Below are 24,869 nucleotides of genomic sequence, written 5' to 3'. Positions count from 1 at the left end.
GTACATCTATTTATGTGGGTTTTACTGCCTACAGGCCTTTCTGACAGCTCAAATGTACATCTATTTCTGTGGGTTTTAATGCCTACGGGCCTTTCTGACAGCTCAACTGTACATATATTTCTGCGGGTTTTAATGCCTACAGGTCCTTCTGACAGCTCAACTGTACATCTATTTCTGTGGGTTTTAATGCCTACAGGCCTTTCTGACAGCTCAACTGTACATCTATTTATGTGGGTTTTAATGCCTAAAGGCCTTTCTGACAGCTCAACTGTACATCTATTTATGTGGGTTTTAATGCCTACAGGCCTTTCTAACATGCCAATCAACCTTGCAAAGAAGGGTCCATGAGCTGCTACATATGATAAAAGTGCTAGCAAATGTTCACATTTAATTAAAATGCGCAATACACATCCACCTGTAGCAGTCACATGATGCTTAAAGTTAGTGAACTGCAACCGAAAGATTACAGTAGGTGACAACCCAATATACGACACATGTTAGCATCTCTCTGTAAACATATAAACCTGCTCTAGATGGCCAGCTTTACATGTATCCAGGCATGATGATGCAAGATCCATTATCTTTTTTAATCCTTGTGTATTACTTCTGTTCATTCATGTTTATCTAGACTTCTTTGCACAATAAATTTTTTAACTATGCCAAGTTGTTGACTGCATACTGAAACCTGATGCAAGTACAATGTTCAGTTTACAAAACACTGGTGACAGATGAAATTTAAGGTTTAAGGTCAAAATAAACATTACCTGTCAAGAAGCAGAACTCAAAACACAAGATGGCTTTTCTTTCACCTGGGAAAGTGTCCTTTTATGAAATTGAATACCTTAATGGGATATATGAACTGGCTGCATTTACCCTATGGGATTCAGTGAAAGTAACAGGTGTTAAAAAGATTTAAAAATACAACAGCCCAGTTTGGCAAGTACTAACGATGTTTAGTCCAGAATAAACTCCAAACCAGCTTTAAAAAAAAAATATAAATGCTGCTGAATGCTGACTTTATGGACCTATATTTGATCATGCGAAAAGTTATCTTCTGGAATTTACTCTGTAACCCTTCTAACATCAGTTTTAAATTATTACAAACAAAGACCAGTCTGTCTCCCTAAACTATGTGTTATTAGTATATGTATTGAAGAGTGACAGTGAAGTACTTGTATGAGTTTGATCAAAAGAAATGGAAAACAAACTTTTGGGAGAATAAGCAAGGTAATATTCTTGAAAGAACATCCTTTTCATTTAACAGAAATAAACAGTCATATTGTGTAGCTAATTGCTAGCTAATTTTGTTGTGTGTATATGACTGTTATGTATATTTAATTTATACTGTGCACCCAATTTTTGTTATGATTTTAATTGAGGTTGTGAATGAGTTACAGCTGACATGAATTTTTTAACAATTTTTAAGTAAGCAAGATGTTTACATAGCAAGACTTCAAGATGAGTTGTGTCTCAATAAGATAAAGCCAAGTGTTGCGACTCTATGGTCTTACATTATGTAACAAAAAGCAAAACAACAAAAGCAACAAGTTTAGTAAAATTCAACAAATATTTCTCCAGAATACAAAGTGAAAATTTAAAAGGCACTTACAAGTTCTATTATAATGTGTCAAGTAAGGTGCTCACTTGTTAAACCATTTTTTTAAAATTAAGGCATCATGTTCAAAATACAAGCACAATCATGTGGCATGAGTCACAGGATCAACTATCAATATACAACTAATAAAAACACAGAATTCTAGTACTTGTACATTAATTAAACAGAAGGAATTTAATTCCTACCATGTTAAGGTGGAGACTTACCCATGACAAGTTTTAATGATACAGAGTATAAGGGTACCCCAAAACCTTGGGGGTGAGGTCCAATGCAGCTGCTAAGTTGGTTCCTTAAGAAATAATATTCTGATAAGAATGGGTGGGTACTGGCATGGAAAATAAATATGGACAAGGAAAAACCAACAATGAGATATTAAAATTCATTTAATGAAAGATGGTCATGTGCTATAACACTATCAACATACAATTTTTCTCTGGTCACATGATTCACACATTCATTAACATGGTGCCCATGAAAAAAAGAAGACCAGTCTGCACATGGTCATGCAAGGTGCATTGGTGGACTATGTTCTGTAGACAATTCTCCCCTCTATGGAAGTATGTATTCACATCAAATGGAAGAGGTTTTCATCACGATAAAGAGTAAACTATGCAAAAGCAATGGGTTAATTATTACTACTGTTTAATTTTCTTTTATCAGTACATGAAATAATATTCCTTAGAAAGGCTAGAAAGCCAATCCTGTCTATCCAAGCAATCACCAGTGAGATGCTGACAGTACTCCAAACTTAAAGTTTGTTGCAATAAAAAAATTCATATTACGCCAGAGCTAAAGAAAGAATTGTTTAAGAACAGTTTTCAATATGCCATATATACTCATCTTTAAGTAGAGTCAAACTGCAAACAACAAAACTTCTGACCTGCCATCGCATAATGCACCTGCAGATCAGGGTCTATGTTGTTTGTTATACTGAATACTCCTAACAAACTGCACAGACCCAGATCTGCCAGCACATTATGCAATGGCAGATCTGGGTCTATGCAGTTTGCAGTTGGACTTGACTTGTATGAGATTATATAAAGTACTGGTCCACTGATATGCAACAACAATCCCATGGCAGGCTCCAAGCATTCTTTTCATAATTCATGTCTCAAATTGATGAAATCTTAAGACAATCAAGCATAACAGAAGGTCTTGAGGAGGCAAGTTTCTATAACTAATTTACCATCACCAAATAAAGACATCATTATTATTATGCATAAAAATGTTATCTTTTCATGACAGGTGGTCTTGATAGACATTGGTCTTTAAAGACAGGTTTTGCTCTGTAGCACCATTGGTCTGTGCGATGTTTTTCATTCTTTTCTTAGTGTCCTACCTTTAAAAATATTCTGGTTGCATTGTCCATGATTTCACTGAGCCTATTGACGACATGAAGGCGGCAGATCTCCCCCATAATCAGATGGTCATGACTCTGCTTTTTGGTGACTTCCAGAAGCTGTGTCCAACAGTAGAATGTGGAAAACTTGTCCCAATGTTCTCGTCTGAAAATTTAAAAAAATCCAGTGAACAGCATGCTTTTCTTTTAGAGCTCAAGTAGAAAAAGTATTGAAAATATCAATTTTGGCTCTTGCAGGATAATCAGTACATCAAAGTTCCAGATCTTTGCAGGCCTGATCCATACGTTGCTGAACTGAACTTACACTGATGTGTTGCTTAACAGAATTACACTGATGTGTTGCTTGACAGAATTATATTGATGTGCTGCTTAACAGAATTATATTGATGTGTTGTTTAACAGAATTACATTGATGTGTTGCTGAACAGAACTTACATTGTTGTGTTGCTTGACAGAACTTACACTGATGTGTTGCTGAACAGAACTTACACTGATGTGTTGCTTGACAGAATTACATTGATGTGTTGCTTGACAGAACTTACATTGATGTGTTGCTTGAAAGAACTTACACTGATGTGTTGCTGAACAGAACTTAACATTGTTGTGTTGCTTGACAGAACTTAAATTGATGTGTTGCTGAACAGAACTTACACTGATGTGTTGCTTGACAGAATTACATTGATGTGTTGCTTGAAAGAACTTACATTGATGTGTTGCTTGACAGAACTTACACTGATGTGTTGCTTGACAGAATTACATTGATGTGTTGCTTGACAGAATTACATTGATGTGTTGCTTGAAAGAACTTACACTGATGTGTTGCTTGACAGAACTTACATTGATGTGTTGCTTGACAGAACTACACTGATGTGTTGCTGAACAGAACTTACACTGATGTGTTGCTGAACAGAACTTACATTGTTGTGTTGCTTGACAGAACTTACATTGATGTGTTGCTGAACAGAACTTACACTGATGTGTTGCTTGACAGAATTACATTGATGTGTTGCTTGACAGAACTAAAAATAACTATGTGAATAGGAGAACTATTTGACTAAATGTTAGGTATTATGTGATTGGTCAATTTGTTAGCATTCAGCCAATGTATAACCAACTTACAGCCAAATGACAGTAGCAAGGTTAAATGGATTGTGAAAGTACCCAAGTATGAATGAATAACAAACAGAATTTGAAAAGCTTTTTACTGAGAAGTGTACATCAATTACTTGATCAACTTCTAATGCTGGTCAAAATAATGTTTGGTTGCTAATGAATGTCAGTCAGTATGATGCTAATCTGAATTCATAGGAACCTTTCAGAGATGAAAAACCACATAAGAGAAAAAAAACACATGAATCTGTGTAGCTGCTTATTTTAAGTGGCAAAGTCCAAGGCAAAAAAAAAATTCCTACTCTCTATGCATCATGAATTTCTTTGAATCAACTGCCATGAATTACATGGTGAAGAAAAAGGAAGACAAAAAACCCCAAATCAAAACAACAAGTCTACTTGTGTGGACAACTACACAATTTACAAAAGTGATTTTGCAAAAGCTGGAAGACTGGGGCACTTTAGCAGAAGCATAAGGAGCTGACAACCATTTTTAATGTTTTCTTGGGTAGCAGAGTATAATTATAGTATTTAGTACCTTTCCTAAGGCTGTTTAGACAACAAGACAATTCACTAGAAATCAAGGCAGTAATAGACAGAATAGGCACACAAGCAAACTTCTCAACTTGTAAAGCAACTCCTTTTCTAATGACAAGATGGGCTCGCACATCGGGCGGTGTTCTGAGAGAGGAACAAATCGATAAAATGTACTTTGATCATGCTACTTCTGATCAGTAGGTATCCTATGTTGAGAGGATATGAAAATTGCTTTAACTTTGCTATTTGTTAATCCACTTATTATTTTGGTTACAAATTGTAAATGCACAAAAAAAACCTAAAATTTCATGTAGAAAAGTGATCCAGTTGTCTGGCACTAAGTGGGTTAAGTGTAATCTCTCACTCCTTTTCATCAGTTGTCTGAGTACTAAGTGGAGGATAAAACCACCATCACTCTGATCTCTCAACAGTTGACTTAATGAGCTAAGGGACCAACCAATTGGGGGGGGGGGGGAGAGAACCTGATATTTTTCTTTTGATGCACAGATTGTTTTCTTGTAGGTCAAGATAATTTTTTCTCCAATATATTTCTTTTTTCCCTCCTACAAATCGGAGCACTATCGTTTGAAACTATACTGCCAATGGTCAGTCCTTAATGTTGCTAGTCAAGGCAGTTGGGCGAAGAGTGCACATCACTTCACACATTCACAAAATTGTACTTCTCCCTGAAATGCATCACAACTCTTACATACTGTAAGCATAAAAATAAAGATTGATGATGTCATGAAAGTATTTTATACTTGACATCAATCTTTGCTCCAACAAATTCCTCTTCCAAGATTTAAAAGTTAAGTTTACATTTCAAGGTGATGTCCAGCACATCTGTAATTATTAATGTAACATCAGCCCTACCCCCTATCCTGATAACCTGATGCCATGGACCTCTCTAATTTCAGATCTGGCCCATTCTGTATTCCATGTGAGGTGCCCATCGGGGTTGCACAAAAATAACCTAAATTTGCCTGATCATACTGATGAACTGTGAAAAAAATTTTTCAAGATGATTATTAATAAATTATTAATATTTATCCTCATGCATGCTGCTTACACTTATGAAGATACTTGTCTTACTTTTATTGAAAGCTGTCAACTTTGTGTACAAATCAAAGTATGCAACCTATAAATGGGGAACTGATTGCCTGGGCTACTAATTATTAGTGTTCACTTGGGTTTAACAAACAAGTGATTCGACCACAGGCAGGACAAAATACCATTTTGACAATACATATGCATTACAGAAACCAGCCAAAATACCAGTCTACTGTGTACTGGAATTGTTCCAACAGTCGTTGCAACAGATGCAATGACGCATGGTGTAGTAATGGGATTTAGGCTTCCATGAATACACAAGAAGCCATCAATTGATTACTTTATTGTTAAAATCAGAGAGTTTAAGCTAAATACAGCATGTTTGTTTTTGGTATTATATGTGATAAATGGACCAAATGTGGTCCATAATGGCTTCTGCATAGTAATGGGATTTAGGCTTCCATGAATACACAAGAAGCCATGACTTGGTTACTTTATTGTCAAAATCAGAGAGTTTAAGCTAAATGCACCATGTTTGTTTTTGGTATTATATGTGATAAATGGATCAAACGTGGTCCATAATGGCTTTTGAGTCTTTCTTTAAAAATCAGATGTCAATTGGCAGGTCAGATAAAAAAAGAAAAAGCCACCAAAACAATTATTTCATCACAAACACTTAAGTAAGCATTTTTGTTAGAATCTGTTATGGTCATGTTTAATTGCTATTGTATTTTTCAAGATGTTTCACATTCACGTTTAATGAATAATAACTAAAGCTGACCCTTGCTTGTGCTCATACTTAGCGCAATGCAATGCTGGGTAAACATATTAAATAGCACTTATGAACAACATCAAATGTGTGAAGAGAAACTGTAAAAAGCAAGACACACTTCAGATGCTAATGAATATAAACACAGCTGATCTAATGGCTAGGAAGGACACTGATAAAGCAACTGGACAATAGTCAACATCAAAACCTGGAGGAAGTGAAATATTCTGAGATCTGAATAAACACACAAATCAATTTAATATGATTTTGTTTTAATCTTTTCATATTCTGAAGATCAACAATTAGAATGTTGAGTGAAAAATAATAGTAAAAATAGCTCAATTCTGGGCACATGGAATTGGAGTCAAGGATAGTGATTTTATTTATATTCACCAGTCTTGGGTCTGTGTCTGAACTTTTGTTTTCTTTAAGCCTGACATAAATTTCTGAATGCCAATCCTATTCAAAAGAGTTACAACATCTTGTCATACATATCTCCACCATCATAAATTGTTGCTAAATACAGATTTATAGAGACAAATTTAAAGAAACACTATTTCCTCGGCAGCAGAACCACGCATCTTGATACAACATTCAAGATGATAAATGTGAGTACTTAATGTGTGTAAGCCATGTAGAGACCAAATGCACAATAATTAGACAAATCTGGTTCGTTGGCTAGATAATGCCAAACACATGGTCACAACACAACAAAAGCAAACAAATATGCACCACACAAGAATGAAATCATGACTATGGCAAAAGTAACTTTAATGTTTAATGACAAACCAGGGATATAGGAGAGGAAATCGGCTCTCAGTCGTATTGTCCAAAGAGAAGGGAGTACTATCCAAAGATCTCAGCAAGGGGAGAAATATGGAAACCAGGACCCCAGCTTTGCACACCTGAGGAAATGAGTAGTTCCAATCTAAGCTTTTCTATTAATATAACTATACAATATCTGACAGGACAGAGTAAAGAACAATCCTGATTAAATCCTATAGTTTAACTTGATTGTTTTTATATACACAATTAAACAACTTAAGGGAGGACAGGGAATCACACGACAATAAAAGAGCACATTTTAGAAAACTGGGTATCACTTTACAAGTCCTAACCAGCAAAACATGCATGGTTGGGGCTAAGAGGTGTCAACATTTCAGAAACACAGGAAGTCACTTCCAGTCCTAACCAACAAGATACACTGGGATTGAGCTAAAAGGATATCCCATCAGTGAAGAAGAGGCCAGATCAAATCCAAGATCTTTCACGTGACTGCCTAATACCTAAGTGCAAGAGCAGTTGGCTAAAATATCTAGGTCAAAAGGAGGATTTCTGCAGAAATTTCTTCCTATGCTGTTGATAACATATAATCAGAAAACAACTGTCTCCAGGTTTCTTCCTATTGCACATTTTCATCTATATTTGATGGCAACATTAGCATCATTTTACTGAATGGCCTTTAAAGTCTGGATGCATTCTGACACAGATGGTCAAACTAAGTCAAGCAGTTTTTTGAGAAAGCATTAATAAAGTTGCTTTGGTTTTAGTATCAGCAGTAATATTGAATGGCAGATCAACGTCATTGTCAAATGTGTAAAAAAACATCTGAACATTTTTTGCAGAAGAAATTGTTGAAATGGCGACAAAAACCCAAACATGATTTTTGGGTATTTTTAGTAACAGCTGGCAGATCAGCATCATCTGCATAAATAGATGAAAATTGGACACTGGGTGGGTGGGTGTAAGTCATTTTTGTGCATTAGGAAATCAAAAACACATGGTTTATTCCTGCTATACTATGTTGTACACTATGTTGTACACAAGAAGCTGAGGAGAGCTTACGATCTGTTTTTCTGTTGATATTGTAAGTTTTATAACAAAAACAGGTTTTATTCATCCTAGATTGTAATTCAAGCTATTTCTGACAGCCTGAGAAAATGTTTTTCTATATCATTTGCAGCTCAGAAGAAAACCTCCCATTTCTCTTGCTCACATGGGTTTTGAAATACGAAATATCTTTTGTTGTGTTAGGTTTCGTGAGAAAAGTCAGGTCTGAGAAATTCCAAGTTACATCACTGGTTTCTCTCTACAGTTGCTAAACCTGATGCTTTTCACAGGAATTGGTCAAATAGTTATGGTAAGTATATGCATTCACTACAGTCCAATTTTTAAAAAATAATTTTTTTTAATTGAAGTTCAAGACCATTGGTGAGGCATGTATCAACTGGCTATAACAGAACACACTTTTCATGAACCACTAACCAATCTGAACACCTACATGGATGTTAGTCTATCTAACTGCATATTTACATTCTGAGTGGCATCCATTTTATTTTTCTGCATTTTTAATATCATAAATTTTAATCTGTGTATTACAGTTGATAAACATATTTACTTTTAGCTTGACATTCTCCTTGATTTCATTTCCAAATGAGAAGCTATATTATTTGGTGCAGACCAGGGGTCACCTGTTTAACAGCACAAGGCTCAAAAAACTACCATGGAGGATCTATTTTTTAATGCTCAAAAATTTGTGGTTTGTATGCCAATCTAATTTTAAAAAAAATATTTTTAAATAAAAAACATTTTTAAGTTCTTTGGTAAATTAATTAGTGGTCTGATTTTCACTATACATATATGTAATAAAATATTGACTACTTAAATATATTCTTTTAATTCCAATATTTTAAGGCAATAAAGTGCTGATTTAAAATGAATAGCTATGTTAATTAGGGTGTGGAGCAGTCTCCTCAAATACAAATGGTCAATTCGATATACGATATTAACGTTTTTTGGTCAAGTGGCCGAATAACAGTAGTCAAAACATTTTTACTAAAATGTTCAATGATTGATGTCATAAATATCTGCATTAAGTCATGATAAAAAATGATAAATTACACAGAAATCAATTTGGATTTCACTATTATAAATGGCAGAGACCAATGTGGTTTTTTTACAAATTACAGCGACCAATGCTGATTTGACTTTTACAAATTACAGAGACCAATGTGGATCTGACTACATGTATTACACATTACACAGTGATCAATGTGAATGACCTTTTTAAAAATTACAGAGATTAATCCACAAATCACACAGACCAATGTGGATTTGAACATTTCAAATCAGAGACCAATATGGATTTAACAATTATAAATGACAGAGACCAATGTGGATTTAACTATTACAATGACAGACACAATTCTGATTTGGGGACCCAATGTGGATTTGACTATGAAAATTGAGAGAGACCAATATGGATCTATCATAACTGATACAGACCAATGAAGATTTGACTATTTCATATTGCTGGGTGCTAATTTTTAAATTACTTCTACTGTTATGGCTCTTAAATTTCATGCCAAATAAACATTTTATTCAACTATTATTCAATTATTTTTCTACAAATTATGAATCAATAGTTTTTTCTGTTGGATGAAGTTCATTAAAAAAATAAGATACATCCTATGTAACATTCTAGGATTTTGATTTGACAATTCATTTATTGTCTTATACTGTGTTTATTTTTAATTTACTGGAAAATATACCAGCTAAATCCATTAACCTTCAATGAAAATTTCACTAAGATAAATGTGAAGTTGATAAACTGCATTGTAGTTGTCCCCTGTCATACTATTGCCCCTTTCTCTTTGGATCAACATTCCTTCCAAAAATTCAAGTCATCATTAGGCAAATAGGAGATGCATCTTCCGATCACATTACTGTACTCCCATTTGGAAAGAGCCAATGTCTGGAGACAGAAACAGTACCAGATTTTGTGGATATCACAAGTCTTCATCTATAATGATAAATCAAAATTGTAATCACAAACCTGTGATAAACGTTATTTTGCATAGAAGGTTTACTTGCCAGAAACTTGTGATACTTAATGATATCACAAAGAAAATAGGTTTACCAGAGAAGACACTGGTTTATCTTGTGAAACCTGGAAAATCATACAAAAATGGGGCTTTTCTCTACCAACCAAGTTTTCTATTAAATGTGCCTTTTGCCTCAGAAAAAAAACTAATTTTAATTTGTATTGGAAAAGCTAGTTTTTATCCAAGAATTCTAGGTCTTCTTAGATATATAGTTTTAAAGAGAGCAACCTGATTTTATACCATTATTCTACCTTTTTATTCTAAAAAGCTATGTATTTCTCTTTATATCCCAAGTTTTTCTGCAAAACATGGTATATGAAGAGGGATAGGGAAAATAGGCCCACAGGCCACCTGGTTTTATCTGTTAATTTACATTATAAGGTGTGGTTTAAAAATCACTTATTTGGCCTGCATCCTAATGCCTGCTTTAAATGTTACTTGAAAAATATCCTGACCAATCAAAACACTGCATTTGTACAATTTAAGTCTTCCATGCCTGGAGTAACAAACTATTTCTCAAAGCACTAAGTACAGTTTTATGCCAGTGGTACCCAGTTTTTAAAAGAAGAAACATGTTTTCTTTTCAGCAAAAACATTAGCACATTTTTTCAGTTAGTATGTGTTTAAACTGCTACAATGCCCCATACATGAGGAACACAATATGTAGAAAGCATACAATTCCCACTTAACTGCACTTCACATTTCCTCACTACTTCCTTCATTACTCAATTGTTGTTCATCTACTATGATTAGACACTGCCAAGCTATCTCATGACCTTTAAAGTGTCAAAGCACAGTGCCCTCCAACAGGCTGAGCATACAAATAACTTGTCTAAACCACATTCACTCAATTGTCATGTATATCAAACAGGCAACCTACACTAGTTTATCCAACTTCCAGTTATCTGGTAGTCATTCAAATACAACATCATTGACCAAAACTTTTTTAAAAAACTTATTTAAGTGAAAACGGGGTATATGGGACCTTTGGAGTTGTAATAGTTTGTGATGGAGAAACAAGAAAAGGCTGCTGCATGGGTAGGTTTTACCAGACTATCCATCTCATTGTCAGACTGACCACATGTCTGCAGCCTTCTCATTCTCTTCTGAGCACACTCTGCACACCAAATCACTTAAATTGTCAACAATAGGGTTAACAAATGCCAGACAGCTCTTCCAGTTTCATGCATCGTATGCACTTGCTTACGAGTCCAAATGCAGATTGCACAGACCCAGATCTGTTGTCCTATAATGTGCCAGAACAGGATCTTTGTTGTTTGCTTATTAACTAGACTTGTAAGCAAGCATATATGGTAGTGGAAAATTTACAATGGAGGTACAGAACAAGCTGCATCTTTTATCCTCCATAAACTACACAACAGTAGATCTGTCAATCCTCCAGACTTGCAATGAGTGGAAAGAGGGATAAAAATAGGCAAATTTTGAACACAATTAGTGAAAAATTATATCATGACACTAACTCCATCCAATTCGCTGGTCAGTACTGTATTATATGAAAATCTGAAAATAAAACTAAATCACATTATTTACACTAATTACAGGTACAAATTTATTTGCAGCCAAATTTACTGATATAAACAAACTTCATGCTATGCATTATGATACGATACTGTGGCAGTCTTGAACTTCCTCAATTGGGTTATGGTAAATTTGTTTTCAAAACAGTTAAGGCTTCTTGCCTGCTGGTTGATCTTGGTGACTAAAATCATTACAAACTGTCAGCACCTAAGGAGGCCCTAAAGTCCGTCTTATTTTTCCTCATGACAGAAAATACTCTTTCACTGTCGCTGATCTCTAACAGAAAAAGGCAGGTTATGTTCAATAATTTAAACTACAATGATTTAGCAATGGTAGCAAGTTGCAGTTCTTGATTTGAAGGCTTGAAGCATTCCAGAGATGAAAACTGCTGGGTATTCACAATTTTCCTAATATCTATGCGTTTTACAAGCAGTGTGCTTTTTCACATCGTCTCTGCCACATGCCCATAGGTGGTCATATCGATGCTTACAATTTATGTCATATGTGTACTATATGATGACATTATTATCTAGTACATATACAATGTATGACAAGCAAATTGTAAGCAACGATATGAGTCCATGTGCACATTACCAATTCTAAAATTTGCTGAACACTGAAAACATTTTAACTGTAGTGTAGCTTACAAAATAGTGTTAATCCAGAAGATGAGACAATTAGTTGTGTTGGCACATGCTCAGAAAATTATGAACATGAGACAATTAGTTGTGTTGGCACATGCTCAGAAAATTATGAACATGTGCAAATTATGATATATGCTAATCTTTCAATATCTCAAAAATTCCTACGATCAAAAAAGCAATCTTCATTTAGTGTCTGTTTAAAAAAAATTACATTTGCTATGAGTATATGCATGTGCCATTTAAAAAAACAATCCAGTTGGGCCCCAGTTATCATCACAAGTATTTGTAACTAATATTCTAAATACTTTAAAATTTGAAATAGTTTTATTAACATCGTGACATGAGTGCGGGAACATTACTGGCATCAATGACCTTTGCTGATATCATGACTAGCACTTAACGGGTCATTATTTTATTCCTGATTTAAGCTGATCGAGATATGGGGAAATTGTGATTTTTTCTGTGCATGTGGCATGAATCTGTGAATCACTAAAAAGTCATGAAATTCACGCCTAAATCGTGAGGGTTGGCAGGTCTGCAAAAGTCCCTCAGTACAACATATATTGTAATGGCCAAATGGAAAGCCAGGAATCCATTACAAGTCCATTTTCCTTTATGCTTTATATATATATATATATATATATATATATATATATATATATATATATATATATATATATATATATATATATACATACATACACACACATATATATATACATACACTTTTAAGAAAAGTATCTTTTAATGAATATATATAGTTAAAAACTTTGATCTGCTTGTAATGGTGAGGTGTACCCCGTGCACAAGTAATGCAAACACTCTGATATCGGCCATCTTGGATGATGAAAATACATATGCTTTTGCAACATCACAATTAGACCTAAGATATCTAACTTTAAGCATAAAGTCACTTGCAAGTGCAAATATTACGAACTATACAGATGCATACTTGAATAATAATATAACCCATACAAATTATCAAATTAACAATGAATGCCACATTTACAATTGCTAGTTCTTGCCTTGTTCGATGGGTACCTATGAGGAGCAAGTAATAAGATTCTACAGATGGCTGCTATGGTTGTCATATGGATTTAGGACCAGCTCAACATAATAAAAAGTCTTTTAGGTAAAACTCCATACTGATATGACCATTTATTCCAGAGCAGTATTGATTAGAATGTCAAGATGGTCAGTGTGGTGGCCATATGGGATGTCCCAATGACACGCTTGTCCTTGAGACCCAATCAGACATCGAAAGAAGTCCTTAGGAGAAAATTCCTTGTCAATGATTTTCCATATAGGATGAGTGGTGGCCATTTTTTTATGTCTGTGTGGCACCATTCTCACTAAGGATAAACTAGACATATGAAATATTAGGTCGGCTAGCAGTTGCAAATGTGAACATTGAATTTGCCTGCATTACATGGATTTGTCCTCATTGTTACAGACAGACAAATGGATAATACAAAAATGAAAATTGCAATATCCAAAGTCTACATGATTAAACTAAATATTTCTTTCAAATTCTTGCATCTACTGTTTATGTTGCAAAATGTTGTTAATATTTTTAAATGTACATTGTAAAATAATGAATTTAAGAAATATACCAAGAAAATGATAGTTGCCTTTATCACACACTACTTTTAAACTTTTCTCTGTACACCAGATTTTTATTTTAAAAATGTGGATTTTATTTGTGTCAAAATTGGTAGGCCCTAGATGAATACCAAAATGTCTGGTACTCCCACTTATCTGTTTACCTGTATTTTTTCATTCTTCCATTCCATCTGCCTTGTTTCTCATAGGCTACTAATAGACCATGAAAACTTGTTGTTCTGGTTCTCATATTATCAACAACCCAAGTGAAATTTTCCAATTACACGTATCACCACCCGCTTCACATATGCAACTTGGGTCTTTTCCAGATCAAAGTCTAATTTACTCCCAAGTACCAATTACCATGCTATCTCCAATGTCTGCAGTGTTATTTCGTTCTTCACAGTATTAGTATTTATGTATTTAGAAGACCCAATGCTGATATGAAGTTCCATCTATAATGTGCAGTGATAGGATTTTGAAGATGGAGGCCACATTAGATATCAAATGAACAATATTTTCATTCAGAAGTCTTCTGGTGAAAACTTGGTTGATATATCCATCCATTCAGGCGGAGGAGTAACAACAGAAAGATTTTCAAGATGGCCACTGCAGTGGAGATAATAAATGTCTAGGTGGCACCATTTTAGGACAAGCTATTCTGGTGAAAACCCAAGACAATAATATTTCCATTCAGGATTATTAACAACAGCAAGATTTTCAAGATGGACATAATATCAGTACCATTTTAATTCAGCACCAACTAGACATCAAGTAAAGTCTTTTAGTGAAAACACAAGATTTTTAAGACCTTCTATTTAGGACGAACAATTACAAGCTTTTCAAGATGGACAGTTTTCTTCACCCTAATTTTCATACACACTAAATAAGACCGGTTACAGTTTGCATGATGAAACAGTTAATTTATTCAATATAACATCCTATAAGTGAAAAATAAAAACCACAAAGCTGTAAGGTTCCTAGAAAAGACCAACAATAGTTTAATACAACCAATAATACTCATACCTTGTGTGACACAGCATGCTATGTTATTAATGGTTTCTTACAACCAATAATAGCCATCCCTTGTGTGACACAGCATGCTATGTTATTAATGGTTTCTTACAACCAATAATAGCCATCCCTTGTGTGACACAGCATGCTACATTATTAATGGTTTCTTACAACCAATAATACTCATACCTTGTGTGACACAGCATGCTATGTTATTAATGGTTTCTTACAACCAATAATGGCCATCCCTTGTGTGACACAGCATGCTACATTATTAATGGTTTCTTACAACCAATAATAGCCATCCCTTGTGTGACAAAGCATGCTATGTTATTAATGGTTTCTTACAACCAATAATAGCCATCCCTTGTGTGACACAGCATGCTATGTTATTAATGGTTTCTTACAACCAATAATAGCCATCCCTTGTGTGACACAGCATGCTACATTATTAATGGTTTCTTACAACCAATAATACTCATACCTTGTGTGACACAGCATGCTATGTTATTAATGGTTTCTTACAACCAATAATAGCCATCCCTTGTGTGACACAGCATGCTACATTATTAATGGTTTCTTACAACCAATAATAGCCATCCCTTGTGTGACACAGCATGCTATGTTATTAATGGTTTCTTACAACCAATAATAGCCATCCCTTGTGTGACACAGCATGCTACATTATTAATTGGTTTCTTACAACCAATAATACACGCCACCATGTGCAGACACAGCATGCTACATTATTAATTGGTTTCTTACAACCAATAATACACACCACCATGTGCAGACACAGCGTGCTACTTTATCAACCAGTAATACTCACACCTGGTGTAGGAAATGCATGCTACTTTAACAATGGTATATCACAACAATAATACTCACACCTGGTGTAGGAAATGCATGCTACTTTATCAATGGTATATCACAACCAATAATACTCACACCTGGTGTAGGAAATGCATGATACTTTATCAATGGTATATCACAACAATAATACTCGCACCTGGTGTAGGAAATGCATGCTACTTTATCAATGGTATCTTACAAGTAACAACCCAACAGCAGATTGGCTAATTCATCTGTGGTGCACTTAACAGTTTATCTTTTTCATCAACCAAATGAGATGATCATATGATGGGCAGATCCGACTGCTAAACTGGGAACTTCAAAGACAATGACAAACTGCTGTCTGCATGTAGGTATCATTTGTTTGGAAACTCCAGTATTTATATCAAAGTTGTCAAGATGTAGACTAAAATGATTTTCATCTTTTTGTCATATCTAGACTGCAAGTACAATCATTATTTGACTGACTCCAGAAACAAAATTTAGCATGTTCTTTCTCCACCATTACCCGACTGAAAGTTTTCAGTTTTGTTGGGAATATTTTCTTTGAAGATGATTATTTTTTGTTGCTTTCAGAAAATGATGTAATTCTGACTTTTTCTTTTAGTGCAAAACCAGAATAAATAATACCAATACAATAAAGGCATTTAGTTTTTATTAAGTTGATCAGTGAAAATCTTGCAAGCAAATCATTCATGGGTTGCTCAGTCTTTGTGTTTCAATTCAAACTAAATTCTGGAAAGATAATCTGTTTTCACATCTGGATAAACAAAAATAATTCTGTAGCTCCCATTAAGAAATACATGTATTTCAATCGAATCTTGACAAAAATGTCCATTGCAACAAATGGTACACTAAACAATTTACAACCATTTTGAAATGATAACCACCTTTGGGCATTGAGAAAAACTGCCCACTAAGAGAGGTGGCTGGTTAAAGAGGTTCATTCCTTTAATAATATGGTTCAAGAAACTAAAAAAAACCCCATCTATTTCAGTCAGGTGATTGCGTAAACATCACAAAGGTGACTTTTACTGCAGGTTTGTGTGAAACCTGCCATACGATCCGTATCAGGCTCTACCATCTGAAATGTACTTTATATTGCCAGGTAAACCAAGGTGCATACAAAGTTACGGTATACTAGCTTCTTACTGTAGGACTGTCAATTACAAAAAGTATGTATGAGTACACCAAATTATGACTCTGGGTTTTGCACAGGTAAAAGCTTTAACTACACAGGCTGAGCCCAACTTGTGGAAACTTTCACTACACTTTTTGCATTATATTTAAATAGCATGTTTGTTTGAACTGTGTAGCAGGTTCCTGGTAACTGAAAAGGTTCTTTGAATGGTGCTGTTAATTCCATGAAAACAGCCATTATTTTTAGTTTTATGGTTTAATCTCAGTTAACCCAAATGTCAGACAAACAAATCTGACCTAAGAGACCTTGTAATGAGCATTCATGATCATAGACATAAAGAACTTTGCACTATATATTCACTGCTCTGGTGGCCTCGCGGTTAGAGCATCTGCCTCGGATGTGGGAGGTCATGGGTTAAATTTCTGGCCGAGACATACCAAAGACTTACAAAAATGGTACTAACAGCTGCCTCGCTTGGGGCTCAGCATTAAGAGGTTAGTGTTAAGACTGGTCGGCCTGGTGTCAGGATTATGTGACTGGGTGGGACATCATGCTACATGTATGTGGCATGATGCCCCAGTACTAGACATAACTATAAACTGTCACACTGCAGACATAATAGCGATATCACTGAATTTTTTATTAAAAAAGCTACGTTAAAAATCCAAATCACACACACACACACACTATATATATTGACAATCATAGGAATGAAGGACTTTGTATTAACTATTCATGATCATTGGCATAAAGGACTTTGTACTATATATTCATGATCATAGGCATAAAAGACTTTGTACTATATATTCAAGATCATAGGCGTGAAGGACTTTGTACTATATTTCATGATCATTGGCATAAAGGACTTTGTACTATATACTAACAATCATAGGCATAAAGATTTTATACCATATATTCATGATCAATGACATGAAGGACTTTGTACTCAATATTCACAATCATAGACATGAAGGACTTTGTACCATGTATTCACGATCATAGGCAAGAAAGACTTTGTACTATATATTCATGATCATAGTCACGAAGGACATTGTACTGTGCATTCATAATCATTGTCATAAAGGACTTTGTACTATGTATTCCTTATCATAGGCATGAAGGACTTTGTACTGTACATTCATAATCATTGGCATGAAGGACTTTGTACTATACATGTATATTCACCATCATAGGCATAAAGACTGCACTATATATTCATGATCATGGGCATGAAGGACTTTGCACTATATATTCACGATCACAGGCATGAAGGACTTTGTACCATGTGTTCATGATCTTAGGCATGATGGACTTTGTACTATATATTCACGATCATAAGCATAAAGGACTTTGTACTATATATTCATGATCATAGGCATGAAGGACTTTGTACTGTACATTCATAATCATTGTCATGAAGGACTTTGTACTGTACATTCATAATCATTGTCATGAAGGACTTTGTAATGTACATTCATAATCATTGGCATGAAGGACCTTGTATATATATTCATGATCATAAGCATAAAGGACTTTGTACTATGCATTCATTACCACAGTCATGAAGGAGTTTATACTGTGCATTCATAATCTTGGCATAATGGACTTAGTACTGTGCTGTGCTGCACCCTGAGTGTGGGCCTGCAGATTTTTGTGTCCACTGTCCCACAAATTTTGTCCCTGTACACTAATTGTGTGTGCTTTTTCCTTAATTATAGTTCAGAGAGAAGAAAAAAAAACCCAACTCAAAATCCTCTAGGTGTATGTATATTTCGAAAGTACATGCAAATTGAGAAACTTGTACATACCGAATCCCACATTGCTTGTCTAAATGTTCACATCAGCATTGATGAATATGAATGGTATAGGAGTGGCCTATTAATGATGTTATCCATTTGTGTAATCAACACCATGCATGGTTTCCGTATGTAATAATTGCCATGAGGGATTCCAATTACTGATCAAAACTGGTAACCTCCATTATTTGCCCAATCAAATTTGTCTGCATACAGCAGAAACAAACACTCTGTTAGTAAATAGCTTAGAGGGATATGTTCAATTAATTCATGACTATTTGCCAGCTACTTGAGCAACACTCATAAAACCAGACTCATCAAGCACAGAGCACAGGTCAACACAGTACTAGCATGATACGATAAAACCATCATTAACATGTGCTCTATTCTTTATGACAGCAACAGGTTTCTGATTGTTGTTCTCAGAATAAACGTGTTTAGAATTATCTGTACTTTTGTTCTTTTACAAACAGTATATGACTTTCATTTAATATTTTAGCGATTTTGTACAATACCATTGGAAAGAGGTTTATTATTATCATGTGACTCTTGGACTCTGACTAGCAATGCAAATCGCGAAATTAAAATGCAGAGGATTAAAGACGTAATGATTTTTTTAATACATGTAATTTCTCTGAAAATTTCAAATCAATTTCAGGTATGATTTGATGTTAATATCTTTTAAGTTTTGCTATCACCTATGGGATGGAAAGGGTCAGAGGAAAACTTTGACGAGGCAAGCATTATCAATGAGAGACTGTCACGTTTGCTATGCACCAAGCTAAAGCCATGTATAAGCTATAATCTACCTGTCTTGGGAATATTACTGCGGCCTTATGTTTGATCTCTAAAGATTGCCATGGGTTAGTGTTGAACTCTTACGCAAGGTTACCATGACCAGCCAGAGACCGGAAACTTGAGTCAGCAAAGGTGACCTGTCATGTCACTTTAAAAAAGGCTTGCCGTTACAACACCTACCTGTTAAAGGTTAATTCAAGGATCAAAAGGAAAGTCTACAGGATAAAGGAGGTACATTCTTATCCATCCCCATGTTGGCAGACAGCAAGAGGGACATTTTCCACTCAGTTTGATTGGATCAGTCCTCCACTGTGATATCCAATCAAAATTGAGATAGAAGGCATGACTACAATTTAGACCCAAATGATACCTTCTGAAATCCTAAGGGTAATTTAGTATTTGCCTGGAAGGATTCCAGATCAATAGGATTTACTCCAAGAAAGAAGCCACTCATAATTTGGGGGCAGAAGTATATTCTAATGAAAGACAAAGTTTCAAAAAGGTCAGTAAGTTATTTGCTCGATTTTTGCATAATATTATGGCATCATAATTGTAATTATTTGTAGTATGTACACTTAATTACTAAGATTGTTTAGTATGTAGAATTACCTTTGTAGTGTTTCATTTACATGCGTATTTGAGAAATAGGCTTGAGCCTTATGTAGAGAATTATTAGATGTAAGGTGGAATTATGTGGATTGTTAGCTTGTGGTCAGAATTGTGTAATTTGCTATTAGGTTACTTCTCAGCAAACCAGTGCATTTATTAATGCATTATGTTAGAATTTATACACGCTTGATTGTTAATTTGGAAACATGGTTGAAGTATCTTGATTAGTTACTATGGATGTATGCATATATCAGAGCATGGATATTTGAATATTTGTGTACTTTATATGAGTAAGGTAAAGAAATACATCTGATTATTGTGATATTGTTTAATATAACATGAACTCCTCACCGAATTTAAAAACTACACCAGAATTTACACTGATGGATCAAAGGATGAGGAAATGGCTGCTGCAGCCTTTGTTTGTGGAAATCACACAACGCAAGTTCGCTTACCAAATGGAGCATCAATTTTTACAGCCGAAATCAGAGCAATAGACCTTGCTCTGCAACATATAGAAAAGAACCGTATTTTAAACTGTATCATCTTCTCCGACTCGCTATCAGTACTCCAGTCACTACACAATAGAAAACTGGGGAACCCATTATTGAAAAACATACTCGTAAAAAATACCGAGCTGAGTGTCTCCCACAATATAATATACTGTTGGTTACCTAGCCACATTGGTATTAAAGGTAACGAAAAAGCAGATCGCGCTGCTAAAATGGCCCTTTCTCAAGAACCAACTGATTTTAAAATACCATATACTGATTTTAAACCTTGTATCAGAAAGTTCTTACGTCAGAAGTGGCAGGCATCATGGAATGATGCTGTAAATAACAAACTTCACGCAATCAAACCGACTCTAGGAGAATGGACTCCTTCCTACAGAACCATTCGTAGGGAGGAGGTAGTCATTGCAAGAATCCGAATTGGTCATACTTTTATCACCCACACCCACATACTAAAAGGTGACGACCCACCAGAGTGCGTTTCTTGCAATGAACCATTCACTGTCAAGCACTTTATGATAGAGTGCTTTGACCTACAACCAACGTGCGATCGTTATTACATTGTGCATGACATGAAAGAACTTTTTGATAATATAAACATCACTCGTATTATAGAGTTCCTGAAAGCCGTAAATATTTACTCTAAACTCTGACTTTTATGCTATCACCTTGTGCAGTTTTATGCAATATATATACCGTCCCATTTTAATACCTATTGATCATTTTTACATCTCCCGTTGAGCGGGAACCTTTATTTTGCACCGTTATCATCTTACCGTTTTTTAATTTCAACCATTTGTTCTTTTATATCGCTGGTCGATATAGGACCTTTTATAAGTTTTAAAAGATTATAGAAATAACACTTTGTTTGGCGCTAAATAGCCTAAAAGTGCTGATGCGCCGTTAAAAATAAATCAATCAATCAATCATTAATATAACATGATTAGGAATATGTACTGATGTGATGGAATTTCTTGATGTATGCATAAAAAGTAACTGATACCATGCTGTATTTTGACATTTGTTTTACCATACAAGAACGCATGGGTATCTCTAAATGAATGAATGTGTGACTGAAGAAATTTAATATCCATTATTTGATGATAGGCTGTGTGTAGTGTGAGATGAGAGGGCTAAGGAAAAAGATCGTATCGCCCTTGTGTTTTCACAGGAAGCTTTTTAGGGGACAGAGAACTTCAATTCCATTGGTTCCCATATCTTCATGAGCTGGAGACGGAACTGAGACTATAAGCAAGACAGTCGAAGTCGACAGAAGTGTCATCATGGGGGAGAAAGTGGAGGGAGAGGAGGAGTCAAGAGAAAGTGGAGGAGAAGGAATTTGGAGGAAGGTCAAGGAGGAAGAGAAGGAATTGGGAGAAATAGGAGAGAGAAAGGATACAACAGATGAGTAGAAATACAAAGACAGGTGGAAATTAATCTTGCACCACTAATCAATTGATGCAATAGGCTTATTAAAGGGTCAAACAGAAGGAATGTAATTGCAAACTTGAGTCAGTGATTACTGAATTGTTATTGAATTGTTGTCCACTGAAACGTTCAACCTTTTTTTTCTTCTATTTAACCATCTAACCATCAACACTGCTGACTGGGGGCTCAGAGCTTTACATCTATCTTTCACTAAATTAAACTTCCAACAAAATAGAGCCTGTATGGGACTTCTATAATAGTTTAAATAAAATATTGGGAGCATCCCATCCCAACCATACAGTTCATCACTGAGACTATTCATTAGTTTCACAGGATATATTTAGATAAAATTCAGATGACTCTTGATCACTATGATATTGTGAAAATAGGACAATTTGAATATCAGCCAGTACTGGATGCCAAAATGGACCTGAGGAATGGAGGTTTGAGAAAGAGGTAGTCTGACCCAGCAACTATCCCAAGTAGTTTTCAACCCCTTTGAAAATCATGTTTCAAACTTGACCAGATCTGTTAAAGTTAATAAAACTTGTTCTTGTCTTTCCTCTTCAAACAGTTACATGTGAACATGGATATAGCTAATAAAATTTCACCAAGAAAAATAAAATGTGATAGATGATCAGTAGACAGATTTAAGTGTTTGATGTATATCTGTTTAACTGGAGCAATAGTTAAGGATTACAATTTCTTACTTGCTCTTAGGCTATGGAGATCAGAGAAAGAAGACTTTTTCAATAACGGAATAGATAAGAATTGCTAGTTTTACATGGAAACTCAACTAAAAATCAGTATGCCACATGTCTTTTGAGCTTTTTATTACAAAATTCAAGATCTCTAGCAACAGTTTCCTTGTCCCTTTGAAATTTTGTGTGTCCCCTAAATTGTGGGTCAGAGGGACACATTGTCCTTTGACTATACAAATGATAGGTGCACACAGCTGTGCATATATGACCATAGGCAACGTATGTAAATTAACAAGACTGCCAGACAGGCTTAACAAGAGTACTGTGAATAGCACATTACATCGCCATCTTCTTTTTAATAGTCTTCTATTTATATAACTGAAATTTGTGTGCAGAAACCACCTTTTTCTTGCAGTCATTCTGACCTTGATTTTTTAAAAATGTGATCCTCAAAATCAACATGGCTTTTCAATACCCATATTGTAAGCCATCCATAAAGTTTCTCCAGGCCAGTGATACAGAACTAATGTAATTGTGCAGGAACAATTTTTATTTTTTCAGTCATTGACTTTGACCTTAAAATCGATAGGCTTCTTCTCCCTAAGTAGAACTACATGCACTGTTATTGAAAGGAACCAGTTTTCTTATTTTATGACCTTGACCTTTGATCTTTTAATCAAAGCTAATAGGATTCTTCCTTATCCCAAGTACAAGTCACCCACAAAGGTTGGTACATGATCGAGAACTCGGATTATTGTGTCAAAAATGTTTATATTTTCTCGTGCTCTTTTTTTTCTGACCTTTTACTCTGACATTGATAGGGCTCTTGCTTACCCAAAGTGCAAGCAATCCACAAAGTTTGGTAACTAAGATGAAGAAGTCAAGTTATTATCAGGAAACTTTTTTTTCTTCTTTACAATCTGTGGCCTTGACCATCGACTTTATGCTTTTTCTCCCCCAAGTGTAAACCATTCCAAAATTTGGTAACTATACATGGTGGACAACTTTGAGTTATTATGCAGAAATGAAATTGGTAACAGGCAGACAGATGGATGGACAATATCATAATACATTCTGCCTTCTGGCAGTAATTGAGAAAATGATAACCCCCAAACCCCTCAACTGTTGTGTTGGGTGATGTGTGACTTGCTCTTTCAAATCAACTGGCCTCAATGTTTAAACAACGAGATAGTATATACATGTAATGAAAGCATCAGCATAATAAAATAGCTGAAACATATACTTAAAACATTCTGAATCCAAATTAATATGTCACAAGTGACAACAAATACTTCAGTAGGAAAATCACATAAAGTGGTTAAATAAATGTTGGACAAATCAAGTCAAAGTTATACTGGTTTTAGTTTTTTAACTGCTGCTTACATAGATGAATATGGTGACCTTGCAAACAGAAGGAAGTCACAGCACACTTTCTTCCATCATAGATTTGCTTGTTTCAAAAGCAGAAGAGATTATCTTGTGCAGGCACATGTACCCTGGAATATGATATCTTCAAAAGTTCTTATAATTCTGAACCAGCATCCCCACTGACATTGTACTGGAACAACCATTTGGGTCTTATCTGTCTTGAGTAGTTCCATCAAAAAAATGTAAGAAATTATCAAATAAGCCACAGGTATACAGGATGTGGGAATTGGGTCAATATCAGGTTTTTCATGTACAGTTAGTCATACATGAATCTGCCCAAAAGGTTGCTTATACCAAGTATCAGCCTGCCAAGACCCAAGTCCTTGAAATCAATGCATGAGCGTTGATTAACAAATGTTTATTGCTCAGAATTCATTGGAATATGCACTCGTTTCCATGATATGGACATCACCATGATATGCATGGCACCATAATATACACATCACCATGATATGTATATCACCATGATATGCATATCAC

General features: G+C 35.0%; 1 protein-coding gene across 3 annotated transcripts in view; it reads right to left on the bottom strand.

The window, feature by feature from the left end:
• Positions 1-24,869, bottom strand: part of LOC149788475 (SLIT-ROBO Rho GTPase-activating protein 3-like) — a 241,384-nt gene that overhangs the window by 60,054 nt on the left and 156,461 nt on the right. For all 3 annotated transcript variants that reach the window (XM_089974460.1, XM_089974459.1, XM_089974461.1), the window contains exon 3: positions 2,955-3,120. In XM_089974460.1, the coding sequence (XP_089830586.1) occupies positions 2,955-3,120 (166 nt within the window). The remainder of the gene's footprint in view (positions 1-2,954; positions 3,121-24,869) is intronic.

The sequence above is a fragment of the Sinohyriopsis cumingii genome, chromosome 11 (genome assembly GCF_028554795.1).
Source record: "Sinohyriopsis cumingii isolate HCF-2022 chromosome 11, ASM2855479v2, whole genome shotgun sequence".
Taxonomy (NCBI): Eukaryota; Metazoa; Mollusca; class Bivalvia; order Unionida; family Unionidae; genus Sinohyriopsis; species Sinohyriopsis cumingii.
This window is presented reverse-complemented; position numbering and strand designations above follow the sequence as displayed.